Source organism: Dreissena polymorpha, chromosome 7 (assembly GCF_020536995.1).
Source record: "Dreissena polymorpha isolate Duluth1 chromosome 7, UMN_Dpol_1.0, whole genome shotgun sequence".
Taxonomy (NCBI): Eukaryota; Metazoa; Mollusca; class Bivalvia; order Myida; family Dreissenidae; genus Dreissena; species Dreissena polymorpha.
In genome coordinates this window covers 105,299,469-105,322,361 of record NC_068361.1, presented here as the reverse complement: position 1 = coordinate 105,322,361, position 22,893 = coordinate 105,299,469, and the positions used below count along the sequence as shown (strand labels likewise).

At 34.5% G+C, this 22,893-nt stretch overlaps 3 protein-coding genes across 3 annotated transcripts in view; all 3 read right to left on the bottom strand.

Moving 5' to 3' along the window:
- LOC127837262 (uncharacterized) overlaps positions 1–22,893 on the bottom strand; it is a 238,281-nt gene that overhangs the window by 13,584 nt on the left and 201,804 nt on the right. The window lies entirely within an intron of this gene.
- LOC127837258 (uncharacterized) overlaps positions 1–22,893 on the bottom strand; it is a 405,532-nt gene that overhangs the window by 224,908 nt on the left and 157,731 nt on the right. The window lies entirely within an intron of this gene.
- LOC127837263 (uncharacterized) overlaps positions 2,920–22,893 on the bottom strand; it is a 239,995-nt gene continuing 220,021 nt past the window's right edge. Inside the window, exon 2 of the mRNA XM_052364189.1 lies at positions 2,920–5,296. Within this exon, the coding sequence (XP_052220149.1) occupies positions 4,226–5,296 (1,071 nt within the window). The 3' untranslated portion in view covers positions 2,920–4,225. The remainder of the gene's footprint in view (positions 5,297–22,893) is intronic.

The window sequence follows — 22,893 nt, the reverse complement described above, 5'->3', positions numbered from 1 at the left end:
CCTGCCTTTCGACATGTTATGTTTAACGTATTGAGTATATTTTCTTATTATATGCCTATTCAATGTTTCAGTTTTATTTTAACCTATGTTAACATAAACTAAAATATGTCCGCACGTACAACTGCTTACTACTAACATTTCAAAATTAATTATTTTTTAATATGATAATATTTATTTATATTGTATTTCAATCTAAACAAGAGCTAGAACTTATTAAAGAAGTGAAAAATACCTAAAGAGGCCGCATGTAGTAATAAGTAGAAAATTGTAACAATACTCAATTTGACCCTTGGATCTTGACATTTGTGACCGCATGGGCATTTTTGTTATCAAAGCGTGTAGGAAACCACAATACACTGTTCCATTCTGTCTTTTTTGCAGAAGAAATTGTTATAAAGTAATTTAGCTATGGTTATTTATGTAAATAATTTGACCCCTCAATATGTGCAAATCAAATCAAATCAATATTTATTTATTGTCGGTATGATATACAAACATTATAAACATAAGCTATGAATAGCTTTTGACCGACTTAATTAACAAACATAAACATAACATTATAAAAAAATAAGCATAGGAACACAAAGTTAATAAATTACATGGACATGCAAATTATAAGTTAATTTATGAAATACATTGTAGAATCACAGTGAGAAACATACATACAAGAATATTCTAAAAATCTTAAAAGTGGGGAATAAATTAGTTTATTTTAAAGATGTGTTAAAGCTGCTGATCTTGACCCTTACAGGGTCTAAAAACTGCCATAAAATGAGAGAGGGTAAACAACTGACATAGAAAAAAAGAACAAAAAAAGTGCGACACTTAAAATAAGTTTAAAGAACTTATATATCACCTAAAATCAGATTTGAAGTAAACTGATCAGCAGCTTTCACACAATAAAGAACAACTTCACATCATACATATCACAGAGAGGCACAATAGTTTGAACAAATATAGCAAATCATACGCAATAAGGATAATGCCATGCAAAAACAGAAGGATTTTGAACTAATGATGACATAACTCATGCTATGACAAGCAACTGCAGGAATACAAGCAAAATAAATACATAATAAATACAATATGCATGCAGGACATGCATCACAAGAAGTCCAGGACTAGAATGAGACAACGGAGGTTTATTGGCAAAAAGTACATGAGCCATTTTCCCCGTTCCATGACCCAATCAGGCTTTTAAAGTGGTCGTAGTTAACCTCCTCTTTCAGATGTTGGGGGAGGGAGTTCCAGAGTTTAGGTGCATAGGAACGAAAAGAGTTGCTGCCATAACTAGTAATTCTTACCTGTGGTATGGTAGCTACATTTGTATACCTAAAATTGAAAGAATGGGATTTAAGAGTAACTAAGTCATGTGCGTGGTCAGAGATGAACCCAGGGTCATGGTTTAATGAGTAGATAGGCCAAACACTATTTGACATGCCAAATATAACATATGCATATTTGTACAAATAAAGTCCATATTTACTGATGAAGATATTCTAAGTTACATAAAATGTTGGGCTAATTGTTTTGATTTATTGTCCAATTTGAAATAGTCAAAAAGTAGGTAAATGCAATGGTAAAAATGACGTCAAAAGATGTGGTGTTGTCTACGTGTAACTCTAGCCACAGTGTACTGGTCAGGTTGTCATTCACTGTTATTGATCACTTATTTCTCGCATAGCATGAAATAATGCTTCAACCATACACATCTAACCTGTAATCTATTAAATATGTTGATACATTTTTTATTTAACTTAGCAAACTGCAATTAAAACAAATATATGAATACACTTTAAGCGCATTGACATTGACTTACATGGTCACGCACCATGAAGAGGTAAACGAAATGAAATATACCACTTATCTATTTAACAACTTATGAAAAACTTATTTCTTAAATCCGTTTAACATACTTATACTTATATTATGCATGTTCCTCGTACATGTACAATCAAGGGTATTTTGAAACCAGCTTTATTCAACCATCATGAAGGGGGTCTTATTCAAGAAGGTAGGCATCAAAAGAACAACGCACTATTTATATTTTAAAATACAAGTAATAGAAGAACAAAAATAACTTATGTACAAATATTGCAAACAAATCGTACACAACTAAAGTATGTAATGGTTTGGTATATTTAAAATATTATTAAATATTTTAAAAACTACTTATTTTATTATTGCTCTATATAGTTGAACCTTAGGGGTAATTTTAATTTAATTATCAATCATATAAAGGGTGTACTCAATTATACTAAATCACGATTAATACGCGTCATTGAACAACATGCGAGCTACATGTACTTCTCGTTCGCCGATAACGATTATCATATTACCATATACTGGGGTAGAGTGCCTGCGTTAAAAAGAACACGTTACATAGGTTTAAATCTACAAACGACTATTATACGCGATTTATTTAACGGCATTTAAAAGCTTGTTCGCGATTTTATTTTTAGTACTGGTACCAATAAGTCAAAGAATATACCATACTATAATAATTGAAATAGTGTAAAATAAAAATAAGTTTGCAATGTTCAGAATAAAGGTAACCGATAGTGTGCCTTTTTCGGAATTTAAACTCCGGTAACTTGTGTTGTTTAACCTGTCTGCATTATTTAAAATCTAAAATATCGGCGTCAAATTCGAGAGGATTGCTCTACAAATGCCTATTGATAACTGTGAATTTTGTAAATTAGTTATTGAAGTTTGCAAGTTGACAAGGCGTGATTTCGACTCCCGCGCGGAGGCTTGTAACGAAAGCTAATTGTTGAATTGTTTGATTTTTCTTAGTTTGATTTTTCTTAAGACTTTACCAGATGTAAAGCTTTCACTAGATTATTGTATCCGCAAAATGAAAGAATCAGCATTTTGTAAAATATTGTTATCATGAAATACCTTTTTTTATTAATCGGTTTACACAATATTTTATATCGGTTTAATGTCTCATTGAACATTGAAAGCCGAGTTAGTATGTTATGGTTGAGCGGGTATTTGAACTTGCAACCCCTTCTTGCTGGCGCTCATACTGTTTCCACCCGCTTGAGTACAGAATTTTGTGCGCTTGTGTATTCATATCATAATTAAATATTAGTATCGTTTTCATTCGAAATCCAACAATGACATTTATTTCTTGATTTTGGTTTTAGGTGTACGATTTCTATAGAATCCTAGATTTGGCCGTTATAAATATATCTTGTAAGGACAAATAGTTCGTTTCCTCGAATTTATTATGTAACACTAAAGCGAAACCACAGTCTCATGGACGCAAAATAAGATCATTAAAATCAAATCACTCATTTCAGGCAACATATTAAGTTAGATTAATTGAACACAAACAACAAGTGCCGTAAACTATTTCTAGTGTGCGTACTACACTTGCACTTGCAGTTCAGAATTAAGAGTCAACAGTTTGACGATTTGCATGTAGCATACAAAAGCGGCTTGTAAAGAAAATGAACGATAAAGGAAATGCAACATACAAATTACAGCTTAAATGAGAAATATGTAATAACGAAGCAACAATATTGAAATATATTTCATATGCAAATCAACTCTATATGAATATGCAAAACAGTACATAACATGCTGACTAATGAAACAAATGCTGAAGCTTACACCGCGTCAAACTTGTAATCTGATAATTGTGCGTAAACATGTTAGCTAACTCAAGTTTATATACCAACTTGAGATATTTGATGATTTGCTACACGAAGGATGCTTATATGTAATCAATAAAATGGGTTAAATATTTGGCTTTGAGAAAAATAATAAACATTAATTCAAACGTTCATATCACCTAGTGTTTGTTTTTAATTATCATAAATTAATTACTATATGCTTATGTAATCATCAAACATGTATTAGCACAAAACTCGATACCAATTCAAGTATGCTGATGTCTCTTTATAGAATATTTCATTACTTTATCAAAACATCTCGTAAACAAATTGTACAGGCGAAGAAATATACACAACAAATACAGTATTTATGTTAGCTGCAATTCATTAACATATTAATAAGACTACAAAACGGAATTTCATACTATTGTAAACTCTCGAAATTTATTATCATTTACATAAATCAAATGCATTAACTTATTCCAAAACATTCAATTGCACAATCTAAAACACGTGCAAGTTATAAGGTACATGCGTTTATACGTTTGCTCGTGGGTTTTGAAATTATTTGTGTTAATTATAGGTATAAGCCATGACATTGTTCAAGCAAATGTGTAAATTCGCAGATTGACGGATTCATGTCCACCACTCAAAGCAATTTTATCAAACGTGTTATTGAAACATATATTCTGATATTCTGTTTCTGTTCCTAAAGGGAGAGTTCTGATATAGTGTCCACTAGGACTGATTTGATGTATGCTTAGAAGATAGGATGGCGCATACACATTACCACAAGGATCAACGGCAATTTGATGTATGCCAAGTAGATCTTGGTGTTTATATTCAAATACTTTCTCTCCATTTAAGTTAAATGCCATTAATGTTTTTTTCAAACCATTTGAAATTATTAACACACTATTATGCGCATTAAAAGTACAACAACTTAATATCGATAGTGCACACTCTTTTATGTCTGAGCTTATATTGATTTCACGAAGCAACGTTCCGTCATTATTAAGAATGTCGATCTGCCCCTTGCTATTTGACATACCTATGTACTGGTTGAGTGGGACATTTCTAGTAACATCGTCATACGGGACTCTTGTTTTCAGTTCTGTAATAACGTGCACATTTCCATGACGTAGTTGTGCAAATGCAATTTTGCCAGCCGTTGGCAAAGTAATCACCATGTCCGTCGGACCAGTCTTAGAAACTGACCAAGGCGTAACGTCACAAATAAATTTTGATATTACAAAATCACTATCTTCCTCAATCACTAGTAACGCATCTGTATTATGTAAAGATATGACAATGTACTTATCTATCCATATACATGACCACGGGACGGGGCGTTTTTTCTTGTCAAACATGGGTATAATACTTAAATCTTTGGTACATTGAAGCTGTGGAATTCGCTTCATATATGGCTTATAATGACTGCTATCGGTATTGGAGCCTGTCTCGCTTACATCACATGTGAAGTTTTCAATTTGCAAGGCATTCTTCATTTCTAACAGTAGACTATCGAAAGAGGTATCCTCAACACATTTAAAGCTAGATTTGCTTTTACTTTTCTCCAATTCACCTACGGATGATTTCAGACGAATAACCGAATTCTTTTCAAGCTGGCGCTGCAGGAGAACAACGTGTTCATTCGTTCCAAATTTCTCAACCTGTTCAATATAAGTAAACTGCTGTTTAATGTCATTTAAAAACTGACGTGAATTATCGTTGTTTATTTTTTTCTTTCTCCTATCACTTTCTTTTTATCAGCAATAGCAGATAACACTTCATCCTCAAGTTGCGCATACATTTGTAAGAGTTTCTGCTTTATAGTCTGAAGTGATGATAACGCTTTACTTTCTATTTCAGATATCAATTCTTCGTGTTTACGTTCATGTTCCAAAAAACTCTCGCCTTGTTGTTGCAAGTAATAAAACACTGTTTTCAATCCCATACAATCCACTTTTATGTCATGCACTATATCAGACAGTACTTTTACTTCCTCACACTTTCTGTGATCAGCCATCGCACACTTATTACAGCAGGTAACATCATGGTCTTTACACAGGTAGACCACTTCTTCATTTTTGTGATTCGGACATGCAATCAAGCTTTTCAGAAGTTCCTTTATCTCCTGGGGAGGAATATCCGCAAGGTCAAACAACTTGTGGTGCTTGGAAACCTTTATCCTTGCATGGCCCTGTTTACACTTATCACAAAGTGGTTCATCACATTCTCTACAATACACAACGCCCTCTATTTCGCCTTTCGCCTCCAAGCAGGGGCCGCATAAGTATTGTTTGACAGACATTTTTAGTTCAAATTCTTACACATTTACCTCCGTATATTTATAATAAGTACATACTATGGTATGCGCATGCTTGTACATCACAATCCACACGCGATTACAGCTATATGTTCATATGTTTCGTTAGCATAACATCAATCGTTTCACACGGAGGTTCTTCACACTCTCTGCAATACACATATCCATCTATAACGGCTTTCTCATCCAAACATGGGCAATATAAATCTTTTTTATAGACTATTTCACATGCAGTAAAACAAAATCGCCTACTCGCAACGATATTCTAAATCGAAAGTAGGGAAAACTCCGAGCATGTACACACTTGCATAAGTACCACGTGGTATGCTTAGTCACACGATTGTGACCCACGTTAGTATTAATACAGCGTGCGATCGATATACTCGTTAAGAATAGGAATTAAAGGTAGTCTCTGGCGTAAACCATCCGTTGAGGAGTGCATATTTACCAGTTGCACTGTATGGTGTATTACAGATTTAAAAACAGATTTAAGGTATCACGCGATACTTAGTAAGTCATTTTAATCGACTGTTTGATACTATAAATATATATTAATTAAAACAAGCTCTCAACGGATTAATATTTTACCTGTGGTGATCACTTTCTAAACGGATTAACATATTTGTAATCATAATGTGTCTGATTAGATATAATAGGGACCAATTATTGGATTTATCTGCAGTATCGAGAAATCATACAATACCAAACAAAGGAACGTTAACCATTTTAAAGCAATACAATCTTTTGAAATATAGAGGTACCCGAGGCGGTAGGGATCAAGAGTTACGTTTATGGGACACAAATAGTGGAGTAAATTTAAATAATCTACAAAGTTTACCATCACAAATTCCAACTGTAGCATCTTTGAAAAGACACAGCACACACAACATTTCAGATGCAAACTTAAACAACCTCTCATACCCCAAGAAATGCAATACACTAAATGGTCTAAACGAAAAAATACCTTGCCTTACATTGAACTGTCATTCTATTGTCAGAAACAAAGATGTTTTAATTGGTCAATATCTGAGAGAAGAAAAAATCGACTTTGCCGTATTCACAGAAACCTGGTTCTCAGATGAAAAGCAACACCAAATAGATACCTCAGACTTAAATCAAAATGGTTACACAATGAGTACTGTAAATCGTTCAAATAGAACAGGCGGCTGAGTGGCTTTTACTTGTCGGACTGGGGTTACTGTACGAAAATTGTCAAGTAGTAATACCCGGACATTTGAGCATGGTATATGGCAACTGATTCTCAAAAACATTACAATTAATGTAATTGGCGTTTACAGACCACAATCATTAGGGACTGAACATCAATTTTTAATAGATTTTTTCGAATTCATGCAGGAAATTGTTCCCAACTATTCAAATCTTATGATTCTTGGAGATTTCAACTTGCATGTCAACAAAACTAACAGTGGTGTGACTGAATTTAAGAATTCTCTTGTAGCAATGGGTTTGGAACAACATGTTAATTTCAGCACACACACAGAGGGAAATACACTCGACCTAGTAATCTCTGAGGCTACAAATGGTATTGAAATCAATTCGTGTGAACCAGGCCCTTTCTTTTCGAACCAGTGTGTAGTTTAAGTCGTTACCAAAGTACAAAAAGAAAATATCAAGAGTCAAACAATAATATGTCGAAATTTTAAAACATAGACCACTCAGCATTTACTAACGACCTCAATGAAATGTCAATTACAGCAGACAAAATAGATACTTTTGTAGAGCAATTTGAAGATGAAATCTGTTGAATTCTTGATAAACACGCTTCATACATTGAGAAAAACAAAATTTGTCGTGCACCAAAACCATGGTTTAATGAAAACATTCTTGAACTAAAACGCAAAACACACAAACTGGAACGCATGTGGAGAAAATACACACAACCAGACCAATATGAACTTTTCAAAAATGCCAGAAATAAATACACTTTCGAGTTGAATGCAGACAAGCAACGATCGCTTAGTCAAAAAGTAATTGATTTTCACGGAGATTCTAAAAAACTCTACAAGTTTGTATCAGAATTAACAGGAAAAAATACTGATAACCCTATGCCGGAAGGTGAAAGCGACACCGCGATAGCTGAAAATTTTGCCGATCATTTTCTGGATAAAATTAACAAAATACGAGATGCCCTTGCAAGTTTCGAAAAATTCACACCCGATCACAAGGAAGTACCATGTTTCGGTATGTTCGAGGAGCTAACCCAAGATGAAGTGAAAAAGATTATCAATCATCTTCAAACAAAATCATGCGAACTAGATGCATTGCCAACAAGAGTACTTAAATCATTTTTTAACGAGTTATTACCGTTCGTTACAAAATTGGTTAATCTCTCTCTGAGTCAAGGAGTTTTTCTTCAAAATTTAAACAGGCAATAATAAGACCACTTCTTAAGAAAATTGGACTAGACCTGAGTTATGCCAACTATAGACCAGTGAGCAACTTATCATTTATATCGAAAGTGATTGAAAAGGCTGCTCTGTTTAGACTCAATATACACGTAAATGAAAACAATCTCCTTCCAAAAAATCAGTCAGCCTACAGACAATTCCATTCTTGTGAATCTGCTTTACTTAGACTAGTCAATGATATACTCGAAGGTATGGAGGAACAAGATGTAACAGCACTTATCGCCATTAACTTGATTGCTGCCTTCGATACAGTCGATCATGACATTCTTCTAGACGTGTTGCAAAAACAATACGGTGCATGTGGCACGGCACTAAACTGTATAGACTCGTATCTTCGTCCAAGAAGCTGTCGCATAAGTGTTAATTCAGCTTTATCGGCGGCACGTTCTTTGGATTGTAGTGTTCCCCAGGGTAGTTGTCTTGGTTCATGGCTCTACCTGACGTACGCTGGAACACTGTTTGATGTCGTTCCTCCCTCCATCACAGTCTACGGTTTTTCTGATGACCACACCGCAAACAAGCGATTCAAACCTACATCTTCTTCTGTTGAAAGAACTGCCATTCAAGAACTTGAAAGTTGTGCACTCGTTATTAACAACTGGATGAACGAGAATAAACTGAAAATGAACGCATCAAAAACGGAATTCATCATGTTCGGTAGTAGACACTAACTAAATAAATGTCAATCTAAAGAAATAGATATTGCTGGTGACACTGTTAAAGCAGAAAAATGCATACGGTATTTGGGTGCATATTTAGACGAAACACTAAATTTTAAAGAACACATCAAAATTAAGTGCCGTACAGCCATGTACAACTACCTTAAAATCAAAAGCATAAGGAAATACTTAACAAAAGAAGCAACAGAAATACTCGTTTTGTCTTTGGTAATATCCAATCTGGATTATTGTAATCTCATCTTGTATGGAACAGCTCAATGCGAAATAAACAAAATGCAAAGTATCCAAAACATGTGTGCCAAATTGGTACTCGGCCGACAGAAATATGACAGTTCAAAAGATGCCTTGTATGAACTACACTGGCTACCAGTAAAGGCTAGGTAACATTCAAATTACTGAACTTCATGTATAATTTTTCTGTTGGTCACGCGCCAAAATACCTTACAGAACTTTTAAAAGAAAAAGTACCAGCACGTTACCTACGATCTACCGTCTCGTATGACGGATGTTATGATGTGAAACGCACAAGAAGAAAAACTTTCATGGACAGAAATTTCGGAGTTGTTGGTCCGAAACTGTGGTATGACCTACCATCAAGCATTCGGACTTCTGTCTCAATAGACATTTTCAAAAGGAATTTGAAAACATTTCTCTTCAGAGACTTTTACAACCTATTTTAATTTGAATACCTGTGATTTCAAAACAAATCGAGGCTCAGTTGTATGGGCTTATTTGTCCAACAACCATGACTCAGAGGACTAAGAAATTAAAGAATTGTGCGGTCTTCTATGCTCGAAAAGGATATTTATTGTACAAGTGACCGGTAACCATAAATCATTAGGGCTTCTTTGCTCAATGATTGAATGACATCATCCAGCGGTCTTTTAGTCACGCCTAGCCCCTCTAATTGTGTCTTATAGTCACACTGAAATTTTAACCTTCAAGTTGTGTCTTGTAGTAACACTTGGTCAGTCTATTTGTGACTTGTAGTCACAATAGTTCAAATACGGTTAAAACCCAAAAGAAGTGTCCGTAAGGGTGACAGGCGACCGGTAGCTGTGGGATCCGACAGCCAGAGTGCAGAAATATCCTTTCACGTATCCTTTCAGTTAATGAAAAACAGTATCTCTATGTTGCCAAAACTTTGCTCATAATATCATTATAATTATTGTCTTAACCCTAGTTATATCAATTTATTACATAATTTTTTTTCCTGTGTTTTAATATCGTAGCCTGTATTGTTTTATTGCTTAAGTTTCTTACAGCATTTTTATTTATATCACACATATTTAGCTTATTAATCATTTAATTAATGCTGCATAACAGTATCACTCACTCTTATTTCAATTGTATGTATATTTACATGTTTTGTACAACGCCATTGAATATAATTATATAAATATACGTTTCATCAAATTAGCAAGTTTCAAGTTTTCAAGTTTCAAGCTTATAATACATACTTATTCCGGAAATTCGACCAAAAATATATTTAGTGTATGGTGACATATACCTGCTTCATGATAACTAACGCCTGAGCAGTAGTGTTTGAACAAAATTGTCTACTTTAACGAATATGATACTCTTCTATTTGTGTTATAAAACTATGTTTATAGTCAATGACATAATAGTACCAAAACATGATATAAGTTTTATTAATGGAGACTTCAAAGCAATCTAATATATAAGTGCAACGTGATCTAAATCAAAGGGTCGTCACACTATAACAGTATTATATCTAATAATTTGTGCCGTCTTCCGCAATTCATGAACATGCATTTGAATTTGTTTTGCTGACGTAAAAATTCAGTACACATAACGAGTCATGTAAACATGTGTTTGCGTCAGTTCTTTCAGTGTTTTTACTCACTCAAATTTCATATAGATTTTTAATTTACAATCCAAAAAATAATTCGTTCATCTCGTTACTACTATGAACATTAAAGTGAAAATAAAATCATGGTTTCCGTTTTGGATTAGTTCAATTAAGAGTTTAGTAGAACAGATATATCTTACTCAGAAAAGCATCGTGAATGATATCAAAATACGTGTCGGCTAGCTCCGTTTCTAACAGTAAACTACCTAAAGAGTTATCCTCAACACATTTGAAGCTAGATTTGCGTCCACTGTCTCCAATTCACCTGAGGTTGTTTTCAGACGACACACCGATTTTTTTTCAAGGCGGCGCTGCAGAAGAAAAACGTGTTCATTGTTCCAAACTTCTCGACGTGTTCAATATCAGTTGACTGCTGTTTGATGTCATTTAACAAATGTCGAATGTTCATTGCTTGTTTTAATTTGTTGTCCAATTGCGTTCTTCTTATCAGCCATAGCTTCTAACAAGTAATACTCAAGTTTCGCATATATGTCCAATAGTTTCTGTTTAATGGTTTTGAGGGATGACAACGCTTGACTTTCTATTTCACATACCAATTTTTCGTGTTTTCGTTCATGTTCTAAAAGACACTTTCCTCGTTGTTGCAAGTCATGCAACATTGTCTTCAATCTACAATCGACTTTTGTGTTAAGCACAATATCAGCTGGTACCTTTAGTTTCTCGCACTTTCTGTGATATGCAATAGCACACTTACTACAACACATTACACCAGTAAACCACCTCTTCCTTGTCGTGCTTCGGACATGCCATCAGCTCTGAAGAAGTTTGTGGATTTCAGAGAAAGGTACATCCGCAAAATTACACAACTTGTGGCGTTTTAAAGCCGTTATCCTTTCATGATCCTGTGTGCACTAATCACAAAGTACTTCCTCACATTCCCTACAATACACAACACCCTCTATTTCTCGTTTCTCCTCCAAACAGAGGCTGCATACGTATCTTTTAACAGACATTTTTCGTGAAAGTAGGGAGGCGTGTACATACGTATCAGTATATCGATCGACTTTGACCATTACTGTATAAATAACGAGCACAATGTAAGTACACTTTCAGCAGAGAAAGATAACTACCTCTTGAACTACATAGATCTTGTATATGTTTATTATCCATTGTATAGAGAATACGTATGTATAATATTAAAGATTATATCTACGATTTAAATCTCAACACTTAATGTTCGCCTTCCTCCAACAACACAAATATATAAACGAGGGACGTGAATTTAAATATACGAATACGCCGTTATATGTTCCATTTTTTAAAGATTTTTTCAATGATACTGTCATTGGTTTAAAAAAATATATATTAACGCTACACCGATAGTAATATGTGTACTCGAACTTAATAGAGAAAGAAACATTCCATCCATGAAGGCAATAGAACAGAATAATTGGGATTTCCCAACATCTCCAATCCTGTGTTAAAAAATATGATGCACTTCTACCATTATGTGAATATAATGATGCTCAAAGGTTCGTTTAAGTCGCTTTGTGTATTTTTTTGTTTTGATTTAAATGTCCCAGGTTCGTTTAACTACCCATCAAGCTTGCAAAATAAGGCAACAAGTCTTATGAGGAATATATCAACTTTTATTTCTGGTTAAATGTTTGTATATGTATATTATTCTTATTTATATTGTAATTGTATATGATTCTTCTTTAAGAAATTGAGACAAGAAAATATCAGTAATGAAATAAACGAGATACTCCGACACAAATATAATCAGTCCAGAAAGTATATGTCCGTCTCTCCTGCACTATCCCGTGAAGCCGTTAAATTGGGATGTTTAATGTGCGAGTTCGCTATCGAAGTGGCTCGAAGTTTGTTAAAAAATACCCCGCGTGAATACTTACTCTTATATAAATGCTTATATAAACGGTCATGTTCTAGAACAACGTGATGGTCTCAGCAAGTAAACAAAACTCTCCATCAACTTGTCAAAATGGTTTTTTCTAGTAGCATTTTTGTTTTTTCGAGAAGCATATTTGTATCTTATCCCCAGTCAACAGCAGTTCGTGGCCTGTTCAACACCCATGTGACCGCCAAGAGCACCCCATCGTATGATGGTTCGAGCCCTAGATGTATAAATTATCTCATCGTATGACAATTCGAATACTGCATGTATGATAGATCGAATTGAGTTCAGTCAGTTTACTAGGAAAAAAGTGTTACATACGCCCCTTTCTAGGAAACATAATTAAGGATTAAATTCTTTTTCTAAATCGTCCTTAAAGTCATTGTCAGGGAAGTTATGTGCGAAGTCGTCACAAGGTATCATCAAACAACAATACATTAATAATCATAAACATGAAACAGCACATAATGGATATTTCATAATGAAAACAACACACCTAAGTGTCGCTTTAAGTAATAAGTCTTATTCAAATGAACATTATGTCCTTCAATTAATAAGTAACTAGTCAGAATATGATTAAGCATAAAGTACAACAACAAACGTGAAGTCCTATAATACAACAAAGTCCTATAGTATAACAAAGTCCCAATATAATAAATCCAAGTCCTAATATAAATGCAAAGTCCTACTATAAATGCAAAGTCCTACTATAAACGCAAAGTCCTACTATAAACGGGAACACTTTGGTAAATCACACAAGTTCACTATTAAGTCAAGAGTTTACACGTGCCACAAATGTCACTAGGTTCATTAATCGCCATCGTTGTACCAGTCGCCCGGTCAGGAATGTCATAACACCTGGCGACTTAGTGATGAACCGTTTTCGCCTCGCACGTGTCTCCAGTGTCCCGCAGTTTATGAAAATATACAGATATACAATTAACATATCAGAGTAAAACAAATCCTAGGTTTCGGTTTCTTCAGTTTTAGGATACAAAGCAATGTAATTGAGGTTGGTTTTTTTTTTAGATGGCCCCACCATATCGGTGAAGTTCTCCCATCAAAACCTCGTAAGGACCCATCTCAGTTCTTGACCTCTTGCAAAAATCCCTAAATTTCTTAAAGAATTTCCTATTTCATCTATTTTTACATTTGACCTTAATGACATAGGCTAATGCACCTATGATTATTAACGTTACTACACCCGTAGTAAAAAATGAAAGCATGTTTAATTTATTTTTCGTGGTATATGCCCTAGCTGATTCTATTTCATTTAACAGTTAATCCATAGGAATAACATCTACAGAAGGGAGTGTTTTTGGTATTTTTATCGTCCCATAATCAATCACTTTTTCATTGTACTCCTTCCATATTGACAATGAAGATATATTAAGTGTCTCCTTCATGATTTGTACAAAATCATCAGTAATAGTAGCAGTGGATTGGTAATCAAATGTAGCCGACAACGTAATTAGATCATTAATTGCCGTACAGCCCTGAGGAATAGTAATTATGTCTAATGGTGGATTAACCGTTGACCAACTAGACTCTAAATTGTTTTCACGTGTGCATGTGATAGATAACCTCAGTGACTTTGGTGTTACAACAACTCAAACACCATTAGTAATATACTCTGCGTAAGGTAGTTGCGTATTAGGTTTAACCAATTTCTTGCAATTTTCAGCTATTAAATCTTGTTTATTCATAAAATTATGAATAATACATGTGTTTGGTAGTTCAATTGGGTAAAGAGGTTTCATTAGATGACAAAATGGTGCTCCAAGACAACTAGATACTTCTCCACTCTCAAGTAACGAGTATTTGGTTTGTTTTGAGTTTATGGCTTTACCTGCGTATGGAATGTCATATTTCGCTACTGCCATATTCGATGTTAATTGACTTGTTGTCATATTTGCAAATGTGAGTGGGATATTAATGATACTTTACATCTGATAATATTCATACTGCTTAATTAATGGTATTTTTACCACCATAACCATTTTTTTATTTTCGATAACTCCCGATAATGGAAGGTATTTATAGTACTCCAAAATTTCCTTCTCGGTGTCAAACGGTAACGTATTCAATGGTGGTAATTCATTCTTGATTTCTAAAAGTAAATCCTTTAACTGATAAGGAGGAATTAAATTTGGTGATAAATATCCTTAACTTAAAGCAGTGAGTTGATTATCTAAATGTTCAAACATAAGGGTTGCTCGAGACATTAAATCCCTTGCTTCTTGTGTAAGGAGGTCCAAATGAAAGTACGATACCATGAAATTATTAGTTTCAAGTAGCTTTGCGTTTACCTCGTCAGTCACGTTACGCAATCTTACTTCAACTTTCATAAGGGTGTTTATTACGTCATTTAATGAGTTGCGATTTTCTTTCATAGCATGTTGTGTAAGATTGAATATCGTCAAAGACTGGGGGCTGACATGCATTAAACGTAATTGTCTCTGATGAAGAGTATTTAAAACAGAACGTATCTGCTTAATATCGGTATCTTTAGCAACACTAAAGAATGCTCTTAATATATCTGATCCAAAGTCAAATAAAGCTCGTTTCTGACGTATAAACTTCTTTGAATTTACTTTATGCAAAAGCTGAATGTAAACACTATACAGTTTCTGTATTTCAGCATTTAACCCTTAAAAAGAACTTAAATATAAATCTACAAAATTTATATGCATTAGTGGGTAGGTATTTGTTCGTCATCGAAGTTGATAGGTTTTCTGCAATAGTCAAGTCTGCTCTTAATGCATTTAGAAAATCGTCATATGGTTGTAAATCTAGTACAAAGCTTAATGTCCATGTAGACTGTGTCGCGGAAAATGTGTTTACGTGTATGAAAACTACGTTGTTCCTTGCAATGGACTGTGCAATGCTAATCCGGTGATAAATGTCAATGTCCATAGTCGTATCGTCAGTTGTAAGTCGTACATCCTGTCCTGGAAGGTATGTAAAGTATGTGTTTTCACACGTACTGAGAGTTTGTATTTACTTTAACATCTTTCTGATTAAATCAATTAAAACGTCATTTTTTTTATCGGATTTATGTTTCTTAATCGCCCGCGGACTCGCGTATTCGACTACATTAACCTCTATATCGGAATGATCACTACTATCACCGAATTCGACCTCTCGTGTTTACGCATACGCTCTGACTTTACGCCTATTTTTGCGCATCAACTCGGCCAGAGGTATTTCATCGTCACTGTCAGATGCATTACTGCGCTCATAAACACGTCTCCTAATAAATTTCGCTTACCTTCGAGTCGTATTCATATTTGGGGTTACAACATGTGTAGACTTACGCTTACCTCTGCTTTCCTTGAGGCGTTCTTGCCGTACATTACATGTATCTATGTCTACACATTTCAAATTTCTAGCGTGAACCGTTCATTCAGCTATTTTACTATTTTTATTATTATTTTATTTATTTATTATTATTATTATTGTATTTATGTGTGTTTTTTAAATGTTTGTAACTTACATCCCAATTAGTGGATAGATATCGTTTGATCCATATACCCCGTGACCTTTTCTCATGTTAACCCGTTTAAAGATGTTCTGCTCCTTTAGAGCTATTTTGAATTCCGCTAGATTACTCGGATTACTTCTTTTATTTCTCACAGTATCATCGATCAACCCATCGATGAACTGACCTACTAAGCTACGTTGCATGGGATCCCTCTCGTCGAGTTCATCTTCACATGCATCCCTAGCTAACATTAATAAACATTCCCGATAATTTGCGACATTTTCCCCTGCGCATTGCTTAACATTCCTCAATAGCTTTAAAGCGTTTTGCGGGTCAGTTATTCCCCTGTACCGCATTTTTTACTCAGCTTTTAAATCAATATTCCTAACTTCAGGGTTTGTGGTCAAAAAACGTTTTAAGAATTCACAGACTGTACCTGCAGCCGTCTGAAAATTATTTTAATTTTCCTGGCCTCATCACAATTGTGAATCATAAAAAATCTCTCTAGTTCTAATGTCCAATCATGGAATTCTGACGATTTTCCCGAACATCTTGGTAACTGTGTTAAAGCTGAGTTTGCATATAAAGTGTCCGGTAAGTTAATTAAACTTTCAGCCAGTACTTGAAAAGGTGTTTGTTGTGATCCTGTGGCCATCGTTAGATTATTTTCTTAAAACCGTAACCTTATTTATTTATCCTTATATGTAAATGTAAATACTGAACAGCGTAACCTAAAATGTGGGTATTAACCAGCTCAAACTTAAATACGAGTGCTTAACAATTTGGCAAGCAGGTCAAAGAACTGAGATATAAAAAGGTTCTGACCTGACTCCGGCCTGCGTGACAAAATGCCCTTTTTAGCTGTGTGCCTCCGGTGAACGTTTCTCAAGAGAGCTCCACCGATATGTGCGTAACCTGTAATTATAAAACAATATTTAGATAATAGAAATTAAATTTATTTGTTAATAACTTAACAATTATTAAGTAAATCTATAATAATAAATATATAAAATGGTCGTCGGCGCTGTTCGTCGTTGTCGTGGTGGTTTTCTGATGTTCCCGTCGTTGCTGCTGCTGTTGTCGTTTCTGCTGAAAGACAGTTTGTCAATGTCGTCGCTGCTTTCCAAGCGTGTCGATGAATGTCTGTAAAGATTGATGGGTAATTGTTGTTCGTCGTAGAGTCCCACTTGTCGTTGAAATAATGTTCTGTAAGAAAATTAATTTGGTACCTGTTTTTCCGGCCCCATTACCGGTGTCGTGATTTGTCTGCAAACTTTTAAGTATCCTTCGTCACGGCTCCAAAAATAGATATACACAAGTGGCACTTCTACCCTTATGTGAATATAATGATGCTCAAAGGTTCGTTTAAGTCGCGTTGTGTAATTTTTTGTTTTGACTAAAATGTTCCAGGTTCGTTTAACTACCCATCAAGTTTGCAAAATAAGGCAACAAGTCTGATAAAGAATGTATTCTGGTTAAATGTTTGTATATGTATATTATTCTTATTTAAATTGTAATTTTATATGATTCTTCTTTAAGAAATTGAGACAAGAAAATATCAGTAAAGAAATAAACGAGATACTCCAACACAAATATAATCCGTCCAGAAAGTATATGTCCGTCTCTCCTGCACTATCTCGTGAAGCCGTTAAATTGGGATTTTTACTGTGCGAGTTCGCTTTCGAAGTGGCTCGAAGTTTGTTAAACAATACCCCGCGTGTATACTAACTCTTATATAAATGCTTATATAAACGGTCATGTTCTACAAACACGTGAGGGTATCAGCAAGTAAATAAAACTCTCCATCAACCTGTCAAAATTGTTTTTTCTAGTAGCATTTTTGTTTCTTCTAGAAGCATTTTTGTATCTTAACCCCAGTCAACAGCAGTTCGTGGCCTGTTCAACACCCGTGTGACCGCCAAGAGCACCCCAACGTATGATGGTTCGAGCCCTACATGTATAAATCATCCCATCGTATGACAGTTCGAATCCTACATGTATGATAGTTCGAATTGAGTTCAGTCAGTTTACTAGGACAAAAGTGTTACAAATAGATAATCGGCCAGAATGCAAAACGTTTTTTTTTTAAACCAAGCTCTAACATCGATACGTTTTTTCACTGATAATATCATTGGAATATTTACTTAACATACTATATATACATACAAACACATAGACATGTGGCAAAGACCATGTCATATTGCACAATACATTAATATGTCAATATAACTTCACCTATCAAGAGCAAAATATAGCTAATATATGTATATTTAATATCATACGTGTCAGGCTGTAGAAATGATAATCATAGATACAAACATTCTTCAAATCGAACCCGGGTCACCCGAATCGAGAATGTGCATTGAATCCCTGAACCACCGCTGTCGTTCATTAAGCATACACAAAACATAATTGTGTTTTTTAATACAAGACAATATTAAAGTATTTGCCTTTTTACCGTACCTACAGTTGTTGGGATAAACACTGACTGCAAATCGTAAGCAAATGGTTGGCACACAGAAGACTGTCAGCAATTGGAGCACTACCTCTTGGAGCACTACGTCAGATCATTTTTTCATCAACATGTTGAATGTAAAGTCGAATATCTCCAACAATACGATTTTTTTTAAACTAACGGATATGTTACTCGGGGACATTGGTTGATATCATTTTCGGTGCAAACACTTTTTCACTGGCATACCTTTAAAGAAATTGGTAAATAAAGTGCTAAATAGGGGACAAATCCCGGCATCGTTGACTTCAAATAGCCAGATTTCAACAAATCCTGAATAATGATAACCAGCATGTGTCTAACATACATGATAATATCTTATATGCATTTACCAAAAGATATTATAATTCAAAAATGCCTTTAAAAAATTTTTGAACTGGATTTACTTACCCTACCGAAATTTAGCAAGATTTATCGGAAACTTTTCCAAGCACGTCAAATTTTTACATCATATCGGATTTCCGGGGGTGGTTAACGGTTTATACTCCTAAAAATAAATAAGCAATGCTCCCAAGCTAGCACATGCACGCAAATAACGTACTACATGAAACTGAGATTTCAATGCTGAAACGCATTTGTTGTTTATGATATTTTAGTCAGCAGCTGTCCGATATTAATTTAAGTTATGAGAATGTTCATATGTTATCTGACACAGTCTTGATTTTCGGCCGAGGACACGATATATTTTAGACAATAATGTAACATATCGCTTATACTCACATTTTCTCATCATGCGGCAACGATTTAGTATCAATGTTTTCAAGATGGTAGAATCTCGCATAGCCGACACTCATATGTGTTTGCTACATATCGGACACAAATTTACAAACATTACCAAAAAGGTAGCATCTTTTATTACCACTACTATAACGTGCATGGTAAGCGGCATTTGCTTCAGCAAACTAAATTTTTTCAAAGTCTATTTGTTTTCACGCTACAAGTGTGTCCAGTGCAATGCGCTTATAACGCTATTGGAACCATGCTGGTATCAGGCTTTATATTAAGTAAACTCAATCCAGACTTCGAATAACCACATGACATAAATTGACAATAATCTTTTGTTAATTTCAATTAATACAAAATACATGTTTTGTTCATATCTTACTAACTGAGTTAAGTTTAGGAAAAATAGCCATTGGAGAACGCAGGAACAATTATTGTTCGGAATAAACGCAAAAAGGGAACAAACGTTGTGATTATTTTACTAAGCAATTGAAATTTGTTTACAATATTTTCTTCTAGTGTCTATTGTAATTTGATGGGTGTGTTTAATTTAAGAAAATTATATATACAGAAGTTATGCCCGGAGCTCATGTTCCTATACAATTTTCGGTAGAGAACGTGCGGATCCATTTCACAAATTAAGATTAATATACTAATCATTATTTCATGTTCAATGCATTGACATTTGTTATTTATTCGAAATAACAAACGTGTGCATGTACGCAATGAAGTGATCACACATTATTTGTTGTTTCAATGCTTGTTATCAAATAGAGGAATGTTAAATGAATCAAATCGCGAGAATATACCCAATGATTTACATGTAAATGATATACATCGGAACTCCAAAATCGTTGGGTATTTTCCAAAAACCATGTCATTACTTTAATAAACTATATACAATAAACTCATTATAAAATGTGCATTTTTGGCAAAGACAATGCCTTAGTAAACACAGTAGTTATGGTGGAAGCAGTATTAGAAGCTGCAGAAGCAGAACAGAAGTATTATCAGCAGCAACAACAAAAGCGGCAGTATTATTATTAGTAGTAGTGTGGCACCTTGTGAGTATCCTGCGTCACGGCGCCCAAAATGATTACCATTTGTGGCACTTCAGCCGTTATGTAATCTAGTGGCTCTCAAAGTTCGTTTAAAGTCGCGTTGTGTATTTTTTTTTATTTGACTTAAATGTCCCAGATTCGTAGATTATTCATCAGTTTGCAAAATAAGGCAAAAAGTCTTTTTGTCGCATATAACAACTTTTATTCTTGATTAAATGTTTATATATATATATTGTATTGTAAATGTATCTTATTCTTATTTGTATGTAATTCTTCGTTACGAAATTGAGACAAGAAATAATCAGTAAAGAAATAAACGAGATACTCCAACACAAAATATAATCCGTCCAGAAAAAACAAATGTCCAAATGTCCGTCTCTCTTGCACTATCCCGTGATGCCAGAAATTGGGATTTTGACTGTGCGCTACCACAAAAGGCTCGGCTCGGCTCGAATAGAGGTTTCAACACGGTCCGTTTTATACAAAAATGGTGACCTTGGTGCTGACCTACTTGTTTTAGGGAGTAAACAGCGTTATCCATCACTTTGACACAAACTCATAACCATAAAAAATATAACTATAAACGGGCTACAACAATGCCTATCACTTTTTGGTCGTTAAATTATTTCTTACTATATAGGCTTATTTAACCTGTTTATATAAGCTGTTTACATAAGCAGTTCGTGTATAATTAATACTTTATTGACCGCAAGATATGGTCGAATGTACGTCATTGTTCTTCTAAATGTATTTCCCCCCAGTGACAATGCATATCTAGTTATTAGGATAGTGATGACTAAACAGAAAAAGTGTCGCATACGCCCCTTTCTAAGAATAATAATTAAGGGTTTAATTCTTTTTCCAAACCGTCCTCAAAGTCAATGTCAGGGAAGTCGTGTGTTATGTCGTCACAATGCATATCAAACAACAATGCAGCAATTTTCATCAACTCAGTGAACATGAAACACCATATCAAATAATATATCACGAAAATGCAAACCCTACACCTAAGTGTCACTTTTAAATAATAAGTCTTATACAAACAGACAAAAAGTTATTCAATGTATAAGTATGTCATCAGGATATGATTAAGTATAAAGTACTACAATAAACACAAAGTCATAAAACAAACACAATATCCTATTATAAACACAAAGTCTTTTAACAAGACAAAGTCCTACTATAAAACAAAGTCCTACTATAAATGTAAAGTCCTATCATAAATGGGAACACTTTTGTAAGTCACACAAGTTCACTATTAAGTCAAGAGTCTACACGTGCCACACATGTCACTTGGTTCACTAATCGCCTTTGTTGCACAAGTCGCCCGGTCAAGAATGTCATAACACCTGGCGGCTTAGTGATGAACCATGGTCGCCATGCACGTGTCTCCAGTGTTCCTCGGTTTATGTAAATATACAGATATACAATTAACATATCATAGTAAAACAAATCCTAAGTTTCGGTCTCCGGAGTTTTAGGATACAAAGCAATGTAATTGAGGTTTGTTTTATTTTTCGATGGCCCCACCATATCGGTGAAGTTCTCCCTTACCGGGGCTGAGGCATTCATGCTCGCCATCAAAACCTCGTCAGGACCCATCTCAGTCCTTAACCTCTTGCCAAAGTCCCTAAATTTCTTATTGAATTTCCGATTACACCTATTTCTACATTTGACCTTTATGACATAGGCTAATACACCTATGATAATCAACGTAACTACACCCGTAGTAATGGATGATTGTTCAATTTATTTTTCGTGCTATATTCCCTAGCGGTTTCTATTTCATTTAACAATGAATCCATGGGAATAAAATCTACAGACGGGAGTGTTTTGGGTATTTCAATCGTCCCATGATCACTTTTTCATTGAACTCCTTTCATATAGATAATGAAGATATATTAAGTGTTTTCTTCATGATTTGTACAAAATCATCAGTAATAGTAGCGGTAGATTGGGAATCAAATGTGGCTGACAACCTAATTAGATCATTAATTGCCGTACAGCCCTGAGGAATAGTAATTATGTCAACCGGTGGGTTAATCGTTGACCAACTCGACTCTAAATTGTTTTCACGTTTGCAAGTGATAGATAACCTCAGTGATTTTGGTGTCACCACAACCCAAACACCATTAGTAATATGTTCGGCGTAAGGTAGCTGTAAATTGGGTTTAACCAATTCCCTTCAATTTTCAGCTATTAAATCTTGTTTATTCATGAATATATGAACAATACATGTGCTTGATAGTTCAATCGGATAAAGAGGTTTTATTAATTGACAAAATGGTGCCCCAACACAACTA